The 18,253-nt window shown below is 42.0% G+C and overlaps 1 protein-coding gene across 4 annotated transcripts in view; it reads right to left on the bottom strand.

Moving 5' to 3' along the window:
• The window catches only part of LOC141501223 (ceramide synthase 4-like), a 53,529-nt gene that overhangs the window by 13,893 nt on the left and 21,383 nt on the right, over positions 1 to 18,253 (bottom strand). For 2 of the 4 annotated variants that reach the window (XM_074205018.1, XM_074205019.1), the window contains exons 2-6: positions 8,602 to 8,690; positions 6,376 to 6,549; positions 2,181 to 2,298; positions 1,335 to 1,453; positions 1,059 to 1,116 (exon numbers count right to left, since the gene is read on the bottom strand). In XM_074205018.1, coding sequence (XP_074061119.1) covers positions 1,059 to 1,116; positions 1,335 to 1,453; positions 2,181 to 2,298; positions 6,376 to 6,549; positions 8,602 to 8,648 — 516 coding nt within the window. In that variant the 5' untranslated portion in view covers positions 8,649 to 8,690. Of the gene's footprint in view, positions 1 to 1,058; positions 1,117 to 1,334; positions 1,454 to 2,180; positions 2,299 to 6,375; positions 6,550 to 8,554; positions 8,691 to 18,253 lie in introns of those variants that run through there. The other 2 variants (XM_074205020.1, XM_074205021.1) reach the window with 2 other exon arrangements.

Raw genomic sequence — 18,253 nt, 5'->3', positions numbered from 1 at the left:
AGCTAGGTAATTATTAAGTGTCTGAGGTCGGATTTGAACTCAGGGACTCCTGACTCCAGGGCTGGTGCTCTTTCCACTGCGCCACCTAGCCACCCCTTCATCCTCAATTAATAGCTTGTTCTGCCATTATCTTAGTGTCCTCCTTTTTCTTTCTCCCAGGCTGTGGCAAGAGCAGTTAATAATCCTTTTGGGCAAAACCTGATCTGAGAAAAGGTTTGTTGTCTGACTTCTGTTATTTTTCCCTCCCTCCTAAAGTAAAGAACTGATCATGTCATTTGTTCTACTCAATAAACTCCAATGGCTCCCTATTACCCCCCAGGATCAAAAATATAATCTGTATTTGAATGCCCAGTTCTTAGAACAGCGATTGCTGCATAAATTAACCACCTGATGATTCTCCCTGCCTCTCTACCTCTTCCTATTCCCAGTATGGCCTTATTCCCTATCATACTTGGCCCAGTCTAGTGTATGGGTCCGTATCTGATGTTGGAGTTTCTAATCCCTTTTGATCATACTGGCCAGTTAAGCTATAGGGCCCCTAGAGAGCCTGCGGACAGGCTGGCACCCCCCTGACTTGGAGGAAAAGTATGGGACAAAAAGGTGAGCAATGAGAGGGGAAAGGGCAGCAATGTAATGGCCAACAAGGGAAGAGAACATGATTGAAGTGACGGGGACAGAGGGAGATAGAATGTAACAACACGGAGAAGGAAGGAGATTGAGATAAAAAGAAAATACAAGAGGAGAAAAGGGGGTGATAGGTTGAGAAGAGACAGGATGGGACTTTGGGAATGAGAGAAAAAGGCAATGGAAAGAAAAATAAAGGGAAATGAATATGCGGATGGAGAGATTAGTGGAACAGAAAGAGTAGGGATGGCTAGAAAGGAGAGGAATGAAGAATATGGAAACAGGAGGGAACAGAGAAGCAAGAGATGGTTGGAAAAAATGACAAGTCAAAGGGAAAGGGATGGAAGAGATTATAAGAATAGGATGAGGGAGAGGGATAAACGAAAGAGGAGGACAGAGGAATCAGTTGTGAGGATGGGAAAGGATATACTCACATTGTAGAGCACGAGGAAGCCTCCAAAAGAAGAAGAGAAGTAAAATAAAAATCTCCAACTGAAAATACAGAATAGAATATGGACTAAGTTTGGGGAGCCCCAGTCTAGGGGTAGGAAAGATGAAGGAGGGGATGGGTAGGAAGAGCTATTGCCAGGAGGATAAACTAAAAAAGTAAGATTCCTGATTTCCCAATTAGGCATGTTTTCCACCCCAGACATTGGCCTGACTTCCTTTTATTGGTAACAAACCACTAGGGAGTACCCTCCTGAGCTCACCAGGCTTCACAGAATTTCTTGCTCAGTAATGGTCGATCTTGGTTTCTCCGACGCCGAAACCAGCGCTGGGCCTGCCTCACAGAGAGGCCACTCTGACTGGCCAATTGATTCAACTGAGCCTGGGGATGGAAGAACCAGGAACGGGAATGGGGGAGAAAATGGAAGACCTAAGCATCCAGTGATAGTGGGAAAGATGTCCCCCTCCCTCAAGCTCATTCAAGTTACTTCTCATCAAGTTGCCACTGCCCCCCCCCCCAGGAACCTGGAACCTCATAGATCCTGATAAGGACTACACTAGAGGTCTTGAGGGGCAGGGGTGCTGGTCTTTGGGATCAGTATTAATGAAGCTCTCCCCCCACCCCAACCCCGAGAGGACAAGTCCTCCAAGAAAGCATTACCCAAGTCATACTCAGAAAAGAGATTGGGATAGGGACATAATCTGGAAAAATCTCCCTGAAAGGAATCTTCTTGAGAAGAACTTTAGAACTGAGACTTCCAGAGCTGGGAGGATGCTCAGGTATGTCCAAGTCTACCCCTTTTCATCCCCTAATTTTACAATTGAGAAAACAGGTCCAGAGAGTTGAATAGACTTGTCCAAAGTTATCTAGACAATCAGTGGAAGACTGGGATTAGAACTCAAGTCTCCTGGACTCCTAGTCCTGTTGGAGACTGGTGGATCTTGGTTCTTAGAACAACCTGAGGCTGGGTCCATACTGGGCACTTAGCCCTCTAATGAACCAGTGAACAGCAGGGATTTCTCACAGGGCAACATCAATTCCTGAAGGGATTGAAAGAGTTTAAGTTCCCAGGATTCTTTAACAGCATCCTATTCTGGGACCTGCTCACCTCTTTTGGATTCTTATCATGGGTCTGGAAAAAGTTCTCCAGGATGGGATTGGGGGCAGCCTTGACCCTGAGTCGATCACGCACACCCAAAGCCCTGCTCAGGGGCATTGCGATGACCCTAAGAGAAGAGACAGTAGGATGTGAGCACCCAAGAACCCCTCTCTCCCATCTCTGGGAGTTTTTCCCCAAATCCTACCCACCAACTGGCCTACCCCGGTCAACTCATACAGTGGATAGGAAGGAGAAGGGAATTCTCGACAAGGTGAAATATATGAGCAGAAGTTTGGGATATTGGGAAGGGAAAGGAACATCCCTTCAAATGGCTTCCTGATCAGAAGAGCCCCTGAGATGCTAGGTCACAGCTAAAGAGGAAACATTCTTCTCTTTCAATTTCAGCAAGTATTTATTAAATACTTATTGTTTAAATGGTGGTATATGTATGTCATGGAACACTATTATTCTATTAGAAACTGGGAGGGATGGGAATTCAGGGAAGCCTGGAAGATCTGCATGAACTGATGCTGAGCGAGATGAACAGAACCAGAAAAACACTGTACACCCTAACAGCAACATGGGGGTGATGATCAACCTTAATGGACTTGCTCATTCCATCAGTGCAACACTCAGAGACAATTTTGGGCTATCTGCAATGGAGAATACCATCTTTCCAGAGAAATAAGTATGGACTTTGAACAAAGACCAAAGACTATTGCTGTCAAATTAGGGAAACCCCCCCCATTATATTATTATGTAATTTTACTATCTCATACTTTACTTTTCTTAAGGATTTGATTTCTCTGTCATCACATTTAATTGAGATCAATGTATAACATGGAACCAATGTAAAGACTAACAGAATGCTTTCTGTGGGAGGTGGAGTGAGGGAAGCAAGAATGGGGGGGAACCGTAAAATTCAAAATAAATAAAATCTTTCTTAAAAAAAAATACTCATTGGGGGCGGCTAGGTGGCGCAGTGGATAAAGTACCGGCCCTTGGAGTCAGGAGTACCTGGGTTCAAGTCTGGTCTCAGACACTTAATAATTACCTAGCTGTGTGGCCTTGGGCAAGCCACTTAACCCCATTTGCCTTGCAAAAACCTAAAAAAAAAATACTTATTGTGTATAAGGCCTAAGCTTCAGTGCTGGGGTGGGGTGGGATAGAGATACTTACTGAAGTCTAGTCTAGTAGCAGGATAAGATACCAACATAGCTACATAGAATATGCAATTTCACATGTAAAGGTATCAAAACAGTGAAAAGGGAACCTTCCAAAAGGGAAAATCATTATCAACAATAGGGGTTGAGTTGGGGGGAAGAGTTCCTGGAGGAGGCAGCATTAGAATTGGTCTGGGGGGCAGCTAGGTGGCGCAGTGGTTAAAGCACTGGCCCTGGAGTCCAGAGTACCTGGGTTCAAATCAGGTCTCAGACACTTAATAATTACCTAGCTGTGTGACCTTGGGCAAGCCACTTAACCCCATTTGCCTTGCAAAAACCTAAAAAAAAAAAAAAAAAAAAAAAAAAGAATTGGTCTGGAAGAGTTGGAGATGAATTAAACAGGCAATTAAAAAGAGAAGATATTCCAAGAATAAAGCTGTGGGTGAAAATGGGAGTGGATGAAGGTGTTATCCTTAACTGGTACTTCATGTGCATAGTAGGGTAAGACAGTAAGACCCTCCCCACTTGTTTTTATGGCCCAATTATATTCATATACTGCCATCTTAAGGAATTACTAGGAGAAAAAAATTTTATGAACCCTTTCTCCAAACAACATGGTATATAGGAAGGAGTTTTGAATTGGAAACCAGATGGGACTAGATTTGAATCTCAGTTTGGCTATTTACTGTGTGACTTTGGGGAAAGTCACTTATCTTTAGGTCTTAGTTTTTTTATCTGTAAAATGATTGAGGTTGGACGTGCATGGTCTAGTTCAAGGGTCCTTAATCTGGGGTCCACAGACCCTAAAGGAGACCCTGGATGGATTTTAGTCTGAGAACTTAGATGACAAAGAAGTATATCTTTATTTCAATGCAACTGATTTTTGAGCACTGGCTCTGGAGTCAAGGGAATCCAAGTTCAAATCCAACCTCAGATACTTACTAGCTGTGTGACCCTGGGCACTTAACCTTGATTGCCTAAAAAAAACTTCAATCAATTTTTGCAATCTGATCATTTTATGCATTTAAAAAGATTCTTCTGAGAAGGGAGTCAGGCTTCCCTAGACTGCCAATGGGTGTCATGAAAGGTTAAGAACTTCAAGTCCAGTGGGAAAGAGTGTTGAGCTTGGTGTCAGAAACCCAAGAGTCAAATTCCATCCAGCTTCTTGCTACCTCAGGCATGTCTTTTCATCTATTGTACCTCATTTTCTCCATCTCCAAATTAGGGGGGAAGGAGAGATGAACTAGGTAGTATCTGAAGTTTCTACCAGCTTTAAAGATATTTCCTATTTTTCCTATTTAAAATGAGGAGGCTGGGCCAAATGGCTTTTAAGGTTCCTCTCAGGTCTAATTCTTTTTATTAAGTGTCTGAGAATGGATTTGAACTCAGGTACTCCGGACATCAGGGCCAGTGATCTATCCACTGTGCCACCCTCTCAGGTCTAACTCAATGAGCCACAGTCATAGAAATATAGGATAATTAACATAATGAGTTTCAATCTGTGATTGTTTCAGTATAAGTACTGTTGAATTCTTCTATGATGGAAAAGATCTTAGAAGTCAGTATATTTTATCCTCTCAAATAAAGACAATAATAACACAATAATAATAACAATAATAATTATAGCTAGCATTTATATAAGGCTTTAAAGTTTACAATGTTATTTCCATGTTAATTTACTTAATATGGACTTTCACAATCAACTTGTAACAGTAATTATCACCCCTATTTTATATATGGGCTTACTGAGGCACAGAGTTTAACAGAGTCACTCAGCTGGTAATTATTTGAGAGTAAATTGAATCTTCCAGATTCCAAGTCCTGCCCTATCCAGTCAGACACCCAAGAATTGCCCAAATGATTCCTTCCGAATTCCTCTATGACTTAGTTTTCTGTAATAATTAGACTCAATAAATGTTTGACTGGATCAAGGAAGTTGTATCTCAGTGATTGATTCGCAGCAGGGGCTTGTGTAAGAATCATGTCAAGAACTGGAAAAATGAACCCATCCCCTGAGTGCCAACTCTTTGGTGATGAATCTTCTCTGGTCTTCTCATGGCCTAGTCTTTGGACAGTATCTCAGACTGTGCCCAAAGGCCTTTCTAGCTCCGAGGGTCAGTCAGAGCTTGCCCTATCCTGGTGCAGCCTATTAAAAAGGGCCACTACTAAGCTACAATGAATCACTAGAGAAGGACCTGAACACAACATACATCATACAACTCTTGTGGGCAATTATTAACATTTTCTTGGAAAGCATTCATTCCTTATATCAGTTGTAAATTCAAGAGCTTCTTTGTTTATGTGGTAAGCCCTTCTTCATTTTTCTAATGGAAGTCAATGGGGAAAAAAAGGATCTGTTTTATGAAAGTTTTCTTTGCAATCTCTATCCTGGAATGCATTGATTTCTTTACTATGGGTGTCATGGCTATACCAGGCTGGCTGACTGGCTGTTCTGGAGAGGGGGAGGAACTGTTAGTTCAGGTAAGGGGTTTATTGAGCCTGGAAAACTGACAAATTGCTTCTTTTGGAGGCTTAAAAATGATTATTTTGCTTCTGTTAAAAACAACCTCTAGGGGGTGGCTAGGTGGCAAAGTAGATAGAACACTGGCCTTGGAGTCAGGAGTACCTGAGTTCAAATCCAGCCTCAGACACTTAATAATTACCTAGCTGTGTGGCCTTGGGCAAGCCACTTAACCCCATTGCCTTGCAAAAACTAAAAAAAACAAAAAACAAAACCAACCTCTTTTGGTCCAGTCAGAGGTTGTGATGAGGATAGGAACCATCAGGATTAAAAGGATGACAAGCCTGACTTCAGGCCTGCTTTTTCTTTAATAGTCCAATAAAGTCAGCAGAACATGTAAGAATATTGCCATTTGGCAGATGATGAACTAAACCTCCAGAGCTAAGTGATGAACCCAAGAAGGAACATGATTTATGAATGGGTTGTCATGTCATGATTATTGGCAGACATGATCAGTCCCCTCCCCCATAGGAGCCCACATCCCAGGACCAATAGGGAAGGAAGCCCACAGTTGACTTACCTCTCAAAGCCAAATCTGATGACCATTAAGACCAATGCTAGGGGAATAGATGTCAGCAGGTCCCTGGGGTGAGGGTAGGTGACCCCATCTGAATCTTCAGTGTCTGCCCATGAGTACCCAGGAGGGAACCAGTACTCATCCTTCCAAAACCACTCATACAGACTGGTCAGCATCCTGAAGGCAAAAGGTCAAGAATTTTACTGGAAATATCTAGAGGGAGGGGACATAGTATTGGCAAGGGAGAGCATGTGCTGGTTTATCAAAAACTCTGGTTAACTGAGAGTCAGTGGATATGGATCATTGATTTTGTAAATAGAGAATGTCATGAATGCCAGGCACCTTGAGGGAAATCCAACCTCCCACATTTAACAAATGGCAAAACTGAGGCCCCAGGAGAGGAAGGAACTTGTTCACAGTCACTAATGAGTCTGGTACCCAAATCTGACTCCTTGTCAGGGGGTCACTTACCACCTCAAGGCCACTAGAAAGGCACTGTGTGAGTAGGCCTCATCTAAAACACTGGCAGATGCCTAATCTTCTTTGGCACAAGAGACCCAGGTGTCCCAGACTTTGTCCAGCACCTATCAACCCTAGCTCAGCCCAGCTGTAATTCGAACACTGACTGGGGAGCTCATGGGGGGGTGGGGAAGATGGCTCTCTGAAAGGGAAAGAAATTCTAGAACAGTAGATATAGAAGAGCCCTTAGAAAACAGCATATCAGACTTGAGAAGAGACTTTATAACCAAGAATATCAGAATATTACAACTTAAAATATCAGAAGGAATTTAGAAGATAGCTAAGACATTAGCCTGAGGGTGCTCAAGATCACTGGTGGCAGAGTACAATTATATTAATTTAAGAGCCATAGCTCCAGGTTGACTCCAGGGGTTTGGCAGATCCAGGGGCAGTGCCACTACTGGTCTTCCTCCCTTACACACTGGAATAGGATTTCTGCTAGGCAAAGAACCCTTTGAAAAGACAAAAGTTGGGTCTCAGGCTAGGCTGATCCCTCCACAGCTTTCCCTTCAAGCTTTCCAGATGGGAGATAATCCTCTTGGTGGCCTAGAGGCTAAAATTAGCTCAGCTGTCTAGAAGAAGGGGCTTAGGACTTGAGTGATGTTCCCCAGCCCAGGCAAGTGTGAGCAAAGGTTCCCCCAGATGGGAGAAGGGAAAAGATGCTGGGATGGTTGGTGGGAAGAGAGGAGCAATAGCCTTAGATATCCCAGGCTCTGCCAGCTTCCTAACCTTCCCTGGAGGGGAGCCAGAGAAAGTGGCTGGGGTTGTTGAAAAAAAAATCAACCAGAGATGGAAATGAAGAATACAATGTGAAGTCTGCCCACAACCCAGCTTCCCCTTGGCCTTCACTACCTGGAGTCTTCTCATCTGTATAGTTCATAGAGCCTTCCTTGACCTACTCACACTGGACCTTCCAGTTTGCTAGACATTAAGGAGTTGGGCCTAAACTTTGGAATTCGAGGACCTGGACTTGAATCCCATCTCTTATTACCTGTGTGACTTTGGACAAATCATTTAATTTCTCTCTGTCTGTTTCCTCATCTTTAAGATGAACAAATTGGACTAGATGACCTTTCTACCTCTAAATTTCTGATCCTATTTCTAAATAAACAGAGCCCAGTCCAGAGTTCTGTCCTCAGCCTCCCTTCTTCCCACACTGAGTCAGAAACTAAATCCTGTCTGTTGTATTTCCTATCCAATCTAGACCCCCCCTCAACCTAATCTCTTAATACAGCTTAATACCTCTCTGCTTTCAATTCTTCTTACACAAGCTATCGGTCATTTTAGTAGAGTCCAGCTCAGACAAAATCGCTCTGCATGGCTCTCCTGGATCCTTAAGGAGAAGTCCAATTTTCTAAGTTTGGTATTCAAGAGCTTCTACTGGCCCTAACTTATTTGCCCAGCTTGAATGCTCTTTGCTCCTTCCTCATGATACCCATGCCTAAGCCAAACCAGGTTTTCCTACTTTAGAGGTTGCTCACACTGAACTTCCTAGAACATCTTCCTCCTAAATTGCTCCATACCTTCCCATCAAGGCTCAGTTCAGGTGCTACCTCTTCTAGGAAGTCTTCCTTAATTCTCCTGGGCCACAGAGACTTTCCTCATCTTCTCTCTAATTCCCTTAATAAAAGAGTAGTGGGAAAGCTAATGTCCTTCCTCATACCTGGTAGTGCCATAAGTGTGCCTAAGAGATTGGAATGGAAGCATCACCTGGTTCCAGTTGAGCTGTCATCAGATGGAGTAGGAGCCCTCACCATTCTGAGAGACTAGGTCAGCTAGGCTCACCCCGGAGATCCTTCCTTTAATGAGGTGGAGAAGAGGGAGGGTTAGGCTACAAAAGAACTACAACCTCCCTCTGCTCTCAGCCCTCCCTGGCCCCACCTCTTGCTCCACCTAGTCCCCTCCCCTAGCCCAGCCCAGCTCAGCCTAACCAACCCCAGGGTGCTGTCCTACATCTCATCCACAGGCTGATGCTACCGGAATTCAGCAAAGTCAAGTCCCCAAGGTCCAGCTTAAGGTCCTGGGCAGCTCTGTAACCAGGGGTACTGCAGTTTTTTCCAGAGAGAAGTAGAGGTGGGGGTGAGAAGCTACAGCCTTCACACAGAAGCATCTATTCATAGACCATTAAATTGGGAGGGGCTTTGTGGACTGTTCACACCCTCCAATTTTCTTGGGCTCCTCCTACCTACTTCTGCCCTGCTATGAGTTTCAAGTTCTTACAAAGCCTCCAAATCTCTCTGCAGTCTGACCTCAGACCTCATTATTCAACAAAAACTGCTTTCTCCAAACTTCCCAAGCTATTTAATATTTTACTTTCCCCAATTACATGTGAAAACAATTTTTAATAAGCTTTAAAATTTTTTTTGAGATCCACATTATCTTCCTCTTTCTCCTCCCCCCTTCTTGAGAAGGCAAGCAATTTGGTTACACATGTGCAGTCAGGCAAAACTTATTTTCATATCAGTCATGGTGTGAAAGAAAACTCAAGCCCCCCAAAACCCCCCAAGAAAAACAAATAAAAGAAAAATAGCAAGCTTCAATCTGCATTCAGACTATCAGTTCTTTCTCTGGAGACAGATAAGCATTTTTCATGATGAGACCTTTGGAGGATCTTGGATTGTATTAATGAGAACAGATTTTTTTTTTTAGGTTTTTTGCAAGGTAAACGAGGTTAAGTGGTTTGCCCAAGGCCACACAGCTAGGTAATTATATATATATATATATATATATATATATATATATATATATATATACATATATATATATATATATTTTTTTTTTTCATTTTTGCAAGGCAAATGGGGTTGTGACCTGCCCAAGGCTTCACAGCTAGGTCATTATTAAGTGTCTGAGGTCATATTTGAACTCAGATACTCCTGACTCCAGGGCCGGTGCTCTATCCACTGTACCACCTAGCCACCCCAATGAGAACAGATTGCTGTTATTGCATACACTCTTCTGGTTCTACTTCACTCTGCATCAGTTCACTTAAGCTTTTCAAGGTTTTTTTGAGAGTATCCTACTCCTCATTACTTATAACCCAATAGTATGCCACAACTTGTTCAACCATTCCTTGACCTATGGGCATTCCTTCTAGTTTGACTTCTTTGCTGTCACAAAGAATATCTTTGTACACATAGTCCTTTTCCTATTTGCTGGATCTAAGGGCATGTGTTTTATAGCCCTTGAACATAGTTCCAAGTTGCTCTCCAGACTAGTTGAATCAATATACAGCATGAGTATTTTAATTTTCTCACATCCCCCTCCAATGTTTGTATTCCCCTCTTCTATCATACTAACTAATCAAATAGGTGTGGGTTGATACTTCAGAGTTGTTTTAATTTGCATTTTCCTAATTAATAGTGATTTAGAGCATTTATTAGTGATTATAGACATCTTCAATTACTTTATCTGAAAACTATTCATATTCTTTGACATTTATCATTTGGGAAATGACTTGTATTCTTATAAATTAGGTTAAGTTCCCTACATATTTGTGAAGAGACTATTTTTTTTTATTTTTGCAAGGCAATGGGGCTAAGTGATTTGCAGACAGTCACACAGCTAGGTAATTAAGTGTCTGAGGCTGGATTTGAACTCAGGTCCTCCTGACTTCAGGGCTGGTGCTCTGTCTACTGTGCCATCTAGCTGCCCCTAGAAGAGACCCTTACCAGAGAATTTTGATGTAAAAACTTTTAATTTCCCTTCATCCTCTCCCCACTCCCATTCATCCTACTCCCTCTCCTTCCATACCGCCCATCAGGTGTTTTGCTTCTATCACCTCCCTCAATCTACCCTCCCTTCTCTCAGCCTCTCCCTGCTCCTCTTATTATTTTCCCCTTCTACCTTCTTTTTATACTTCTCTTGAGTCTTATACTTGAAAAGTCAGAATTTCTGTTCAGCTCTTGGTCTTTTCATTAGGAATGATTGAAAAATCCTCTGTTTCACTGAATGGTCATTTCCCCTAAGCAATATCATACTCAGCTTTGCTGAGCAGGTGGTTTGGTTGTAATTAAAACCCCTTAGTTCATTCACACTATCACCATTGTAGTATGGCCCCCCTTTCCTCTTGCCTTCCCAATAAACTTGATTGGCTCTTTGCTTCAGATACCACTTTTTAAAAGTGAAATTCTGACCATGACACCCCCACCCCTAGCTCCAGTGATTCCCCACTATCTCCAGGATCAAAGAAAATCCCCCTGTATGGCATTTAGGGCCTTTCATAACTTGCCCCCCTTCTTACCTCTCCAGTCTCCTTATTCCACAGAACAGTTATCCCTTCCACATAGAAGGGGTTAGGTGCATTTTTCCTAATCTGGAAAATCCACCTAAAATCTTTTGGTTCTGCCTTCATATTAGAAAAAATCTAAATTTGCTCATTTTCTTTAATGGAGTATTTACAGGAAAAAAAATGTTGATATTCCCTTAAATTTCTTATGCCCCTAAGAGATATATCAAAACCACCCTGGGGAAGTCTTGAAGAAGAAGGGAGCCTATATAAACCCATGGAACCTAAGATAATGCTTTGTTTTGGTTGTATTAAAACAAGAAAATTATATGGAACAAGAAGAACAAGCACTAACTTACTAGAGCGCTCAAGTCCATCTGTGAGAAATCCAAATGGTAGAGAATAAACTTGGGTCTATTCCAATTCAGGCACACCCACACTGATACCTTAGCTAACTAGTACCTGAAATAATATTGCCCAGGTCTTCATTATTTTTCTCCCTTTGTCTCCCTCTGTCCATGAATCAACCTTGATGTTCTTCCTTGGATGAGCTCATTCATCACACTGGCTTACTTGGTTATTCTTCATGCATTCTTCTTCATCTCTCTCTCTCTTTTTTTTAGTTTTTTTTGCAAGGCAAATTGGGTTAAGTGGCTTGCCCAAGGCCACACAGTTAGGTAATTATGAAGTGTCTGAGGTCAGATTTGAACTCAGGGACTCCTGACTCCAGGGCTGGTGCTCTATCCACTGCGCCACCTAGCCACCCCTATTCTTCATCTCTTGACTCCATCTTCTACCTCTTAGCTTTCCTGGCTGCCTTCAAGACTCAGCTTAAATCCCATTTTCTGAAAGAGGCCTTTCCCAGTTCCTTCCACTGCCAATGACTTCCCTCTACTATCTGCACTATGTGCATATCTTGAATGCACCTAGTTATTGACATTTGTCTCTTCCTAGAATGTGAGCATTCTTGAGGGCAGGGATGGTAACTATTTTTTGGGGGGCGGGGTATGTATCCCTGGCACAGTGTTGGAGACTTTTAGCATTATGTCTAGTACATAGGAGGATAATTAGCTCAGTATATGACCCAGAGTAGGTGCTTAATACATGCTTGTAAATGATTCCTGGCTGTAAACAGTGGTATAGTGAATAGGATATTGGATTTTGAGCTGGAGGACCTGGCCCAGACATTTACTAGCTGTGTGATCCCAGACAAGTCCTTTCAATGCTCTCTGCCTGGTTTCTCAACCATAAAATGGGAATGGTAACATACCTTCCAGTTTTGTTGTGAAGACCAACATTTGCAAAGTCCTTACTTAGCACAGGGCTTTGTATTAATAAATATTTGTTTCCTTTCTTCATACTGCCATCATATTTCATCTTTATTCTTTGTTCCAGTATGATACAACATAATAAAAGTTGAATGACTAATGCAACAACTTCTTTCCTAAGCTTCCTGAGTCAAGTCTCTGCTCTTCCACCCAACTCCAGAGATTGCCAAAGTGATATCATCTCACTCCTCAACTTAAGAAATTCCAGTGGCAGTCAGAGGTCTCTAGGATTAGATAGAAATTCTTAGCACAACTTGACTTCAATCTACTTACCTTTCCAACCTTATTGCTATCTTTTTTGTTGTTATTAAGTCATTTTTCAGTCATATCCAACTCTTCATGACTCCATTTGGGTTTTCTTGGCAGAGATGCTGTAACAGTTTGTCATTTCCCTCTCCAACTCATTTTACAGATGAGAAAACTGAGGCAAACAGGATTAAAGTGATTTGTCCTGGATCTTATAGCTAGTAAGTGTCTGAGGCTGAATTTGAACTCAGGTCTTCCTGATTCCAAGCCTGGCACTATATCCATTGTGCCATCTAACTGCCCATATTTCTCTACAGACCAAACTGGCCTTCTTTATAGTTCTCGCACAAATATGCTCTCATTTCCCATCTCCAGCTTTGCCCTTGCTGTTCCTCTGCCTAAATGGCACTCCCAGTTCACCTCTGCCTCTCAGAATACTTTTGTTTCTTTCAAAATGCAGCTCAAGAGGCACTTATCACATGAAGCCTTTTTGTATTCCTACTGATACTAATGTCTCTACCTCAAATTATCTCAAAATATATTTATTTTTTTTGGACATTTTTCTTTGTTATTGTTAACTTTTATCATCTCTCTCACAAACAAGCATTTCAAGATACAAAGAACTGATGAAAATTATACAAAACCCTGTAATTTTAACAAGATAGTAACAAAGTGGTTCTCCTTGTGTCCTCTTCTCCAATTTTTTCATATACCTTAAAAATTTATTATGTATTTAATATTCTTATATATGTGCTTAACAACATAGCTGCAGAGCTGAAGACAGCTCAGAGGCTACCAAGTCTAATCTCATTTTATAGGTAAGAAAACTGAGACATGGAAGCAAACTAACTTGCTTGATGTCATGTAAGTAATTCATGTCACAGGGAACAATCCTAGCACCTGGCTTGTGGTTGATGCTTAAGAAATGTTTGATTGGATCAATGAAGGGAGCAGAGTAGAAAACAAGGGTAGGAAATACTGGTGCAAAGTGGTGGGATTGTTAAGAAGTGAGAGGGGCGCTTGAGGTAAGGTAAGGGGATTGATTGTGATGACAGTCAACATTTTCCCCTTGCCTTACAGTAACTATAGAATAAAGACTAGGGGTAAAGAGCTGGCCTGGGGGTTGGGGAAGGAAGATGCAGAAGGGAGAACTTACTCCTAGTTTGGTGCTATATGTGATATTGGATAAGCCTCTTTACTAATCTGAGCCTCAGTTTCTCCATCTGTAAAATGAGAAGACCAAATCTGACAGTCTCTAAACTCTTCTAGCTTTCACATTCTGTAAGTTGATAAACTAGAGTGAGGCTCACCATGTAAAATACAGCCCCTCCCCCCATCACCATGGTAGCTTCACTTCCTCTATCCTTGGTACTGTCTGCTACCAACCGCTAAGAGGAAGTATAGAAATGGTACAGCCTTCCTCTTACATTCAAGTCCTTTGCCTCTGATAGCCACTGATAAACAGAACTGGTCCTGGGGGGAGGGGAAATGGGCACAGAGAATACTTATCCAAAGCCTAGAGACTGCTGTGGGTGGCCCCTCAGGCTGGACTAATAGAATGGGATGCTTTAAGGATAAAGCCATTGGCAAAGTAGTATAGTGGAAAGAAAGTTATTTTTGGAACTAGAAAGACCTGGGTTTAAATCCTGATAATTTTATGACTCTAGGCAAGTCACCTATCCTATCTAGGTTCTAGGCAACTGGCCAAATTTGAGCTGAATAGAAAGTGAATTAAAAGAGGAAGCCCACCTAGAGAATAAAGAAAATCATGGGTCCAGCCCCATCCTGAAATGTAAAGTCTCTAATTTAAGACTGCCTACCTTTCTATCTTCCATCCTTCCTTCTTTCATTATATGTAAAGATAATTTTCAACATTCATTTTTGTTTAGTGTTTACCTACTTCCCTTCTTCCCCCAACCTAAAATAGAAAGTAATACGATATAGGTTATTCCAAACTATCTGAGACTCATTTAGAGAAATGGGGATTTTGACTTGTAGAAGCAAAGGTTTGGGGATGGGGTAGAGGAGGGGAACAGGCTTCCCCACTTCAAGTCAGTGGAGTGTCATGTGAAAGAGAAGAGGGAAGAACAAGGAAGGAGCAAGGGGTAAAGATAACATAGTGACAGAGGATGAACATCCTAATGAGAACTAGTCCAAGGTCAAAATGGAAAAGAATTACACTGGAGATCTTAGAGCACAGGCTTGATGATGACTTATAAAGTATATTTTTGAGGAAGGGGCTCCTGGCGAGCTCCAGGTTGTATCAGAATAGTCTAGGAGGGGTTTCCATACTCTGATACTCTATGATTCTTGGGGGAAGGAAGAGAGAGTGGGAGGAGGAGAAACCCATTCTATGTGGAGGATCCTAGGTGAATTCCCAGGATGAGGATGCCACATAGCTTTGGACTGTCCCAGAGAAGGCTCTCCCCAGGGGAATTCATAGGATTTAGAACTGGAAGAGATCTTAGATCATTTGACAGATGAGGAAACTGATACCCAGAATTAAAATTGACTTAGCCAAAACATCACAATTAGTAAGAAAAGCTAGGGCTCAAAACCAGGTCCTTTGACTCTAAATCCAAAGCTGAAAACTGAAAGTGTTAAAAGGATTATTGGTTAAGAGACCTTTGAAGCCATCTAACCCTTTTTAACAGATGAGGAAACAAAGGCTCAGAGAGCAACCCAAATCCTCTGACTCCTGTGTTCTTTCAACTATCAAAACTTCCTTTCCATCCCAGGAAGGTCTCCTGCTAAATTCAATGTCATCTTTAGAAGCACTTAAAAGCCCCTCACAGACCTTTAAAATTCACTCCCTTCCCCACCAGCTCCAATAGAGTTGTGTCAGTTTTTCCCTATTTCCTTGTCCCCATCTGCTTGCCAATCAGTGTCTGGTAAAACTAAAGCCAACTATGAGATCCTGACTCTCATGTAGCTGTGCCTCTTGGACTAGGCTTCCTTTGTATAGGTAACCCCTGGGTATTGCCACTTGGGTTCTCCCAAATAAAGTGGTTGAACTGAAGACATATCTAGTGGCACCTAAAGCACCACCTTAGGACGAGCAGAGGAAAAGACAGCTTTGCTTGGGAAGAAAAAGAGAGTAATACTAAATCATAAAACCTGGAAATGTTAACACCAGGGAGGGAGTAAGAGGTCAGTTGAAGGAAGAACTCATCAATAGGTAGAGGGAGAAGACACAATATTTGTGTCTAAACTCAACTGTTTTCATCTGCTTTCAGAGTTATTTATCAAAACACTAAATTTTTGTGCCCTAGGGCAAAGTACAGATCACCACACCCTAGATATATCTCTGGACTGAATAAAGTAAGTAGATACTGAAGAAGGCTGGATGAAAAGAATTCCATTAGATTTGGAATCTGAAGACCCGCCCGATTTCCTGCAATGCTTTACTAGCAGTGTGACTGAGGATATCTTATCTCTTATCTCTGGGATTCGATTTTTCCATCTGCTAACAAATGGTTTGAACTAAATGGTTTTTAACATTCAGGGTACCTTTTGGCATTCAGTGATCTTATAGTTTAAAATGTCTGGTGAAAGCCCACAATAAATGTAGGCTTCAGATCTTCTCTGGATTCAAAGTTAAAGCAGATGTGTAAGATTGATGAGCATCTTTGGAAGAGGTTTTCTGGATGAGTGATAAAGGGACAGGAGGAAGATGGAGTTAGGGTCGAGCAGTGGGGGAATTCCTGAGAATCTTTTCCCAATATAGTATAAGCTCCTTAAAGGGAAGAACTGATCTTTATCAACACATAGTGGGTACATAATAAAAGCGTGTTGGGATTGAATTAGGTTGGAGCTGAGTTGGCTGACTCCATTTCTGATTTGGCTCCCTTTTCCTCTCCCCTTAGACCAGGCATTCCCTACCAGCCAAGAGTTATCACCTTATCGTTCACAGTCAACTGAACTCATGTGCCACTGTTGTTCCACCTTGGGGCCTTTGGGTCACTCACCCTGCTGGCTGCTTATCAATCACCAGGGCATCTCTTATAAGAAGTCTGGCAAGTATGGGAGGGAAAAAGGAAGGGACAGAAGAAGTCTTCTGTCCAAGGTACACTTTTGAGCCTGGACCTAAGGAGAAGTCAGTTTGGGAGACTGAGGAAGAAGCTCCAAGTTTTAACTTGGGAGGTAGTACCAAAAATGGGGTACCATCACAACCTACTACTTATTGCTAGCTGCCAACTACTCTGATCCATAAGTCCTTTCCTTATATGTGGAGCATGACTGAGAAGACTGATTGACCTGAGCATGTGATGTGGGCAGGGGAGGAGAGGGAAGGTAGAGTAGAGAAGAGGAAGAGAAGTAGTTCACGAGAGACCAAGAGGAAGGCAGAAATAAAGGAATTGAGTGCTCACTCAGTCAAAAGTTAGAGAGTTCAGGGCAGTCTGGAACAAGTACTGACCCAAGGCCAAGGGCACTCAGAATCCTCTGGCTACTAAAAGGAGAACAAATAGCTAGCCTCTAGGGCACAGGGGCCTCATATCTTGCTCCTCTCATTGGAAAGGGGGGTAGTAGCCTTGAATATCACCTCTTCCAGGATGAAACTCATTTCCCTTAAAGCCAAGGAAAAGAAGGTCAGCTCCTTTGCTAGAGGCAAACTCATAAAACAAGGGGAGTATGTGAGTTTACTAGTGGAATTATCTTAGGGAACAGAGGAGCCATCTCACGCTCAACTCCAGGTAAGGTCCACCATTAGAAAACATAAAATGACTGATCTTCTTTAGGATATAAATGATTATGTACAGGTCAACACTCACTGTGCAACTCAGAGTCAGGGAGAATTGAAAAGTAAGATGATTTTCCTAGGGTCACATGGCCAGTATATGGCTCTTTGACTCTTGAAGCTGGGTTACTGCATTAGTACAGAGTTTATATCTCAGAATTGCCCAGGTCACTTGTCACAGGACTGGTTTTGCCCCCTTTCTACTCCCTTCAAATAATTAACATTCATCAGTCAATATTATCTTGATGGAGTCTCAACATGACCACAGAAGGCATATGCTACAGGTATTATTACCTCCATTTTATAGATGAGAAAACTAAGGCTCCAAAAGGATTAAATAGTTTGTCCATTATTGTACAACTAGTAAATGCCAGAGACAAGATTTGAATCCCAGATTACACCTAAATCACAGTTCCAGAATTCTTTTCACTAGACTTATACCAAATCACCTTATCCTGAATTACCTTCAAAGTCAAAGTAGATGTGTAAGATCGATGAGCATCTGTAGAGGGATAAGGCTTTGGATTATTATTAATCATAAGACATGGGATGTCTGACCTGGGAGAACCCTTAGAAAAGGGAATGTCAAAGATGGAAGAGACTTTATAATATATAAAAGGTCCTTAGAACACAAAATTTCAGAACTGGGAGGGTCCTTAGAAAAGATAATATCAGAACTAGATAGAAGATAGACAAAGGGCCAACAAGATAAGGGAGATGAGAAAACTTGAGAAAATGATATGGTGGGATCAAGGGAGTTAGGAGACCTGGGTTCCAGACTTTGAGAAGTACCTTCCCCACCCTCCATGGGTTTACACTTTC

This window comes from Macrotis lagotis, chromosome X (genome assembly GCF_037893015.1).
Source record: "Macrotis lagotis isolate mMagLag1 chromosome X, bilby.v1.9.chrom.fasta, whole genome shotgun sequence".
NCBI classification, from domain to species: Eukaryota; Metazoa; Chordata; class Mammalia; order Peramelemorphia; family Peramelidae; genus Macrotis; species Macrotis lagotis.
The sequence above is the reverse complement of the archived record's forward strand: the minus strand, read 5'-3'. Positions and strand labels throughout refer to the sequence as shown.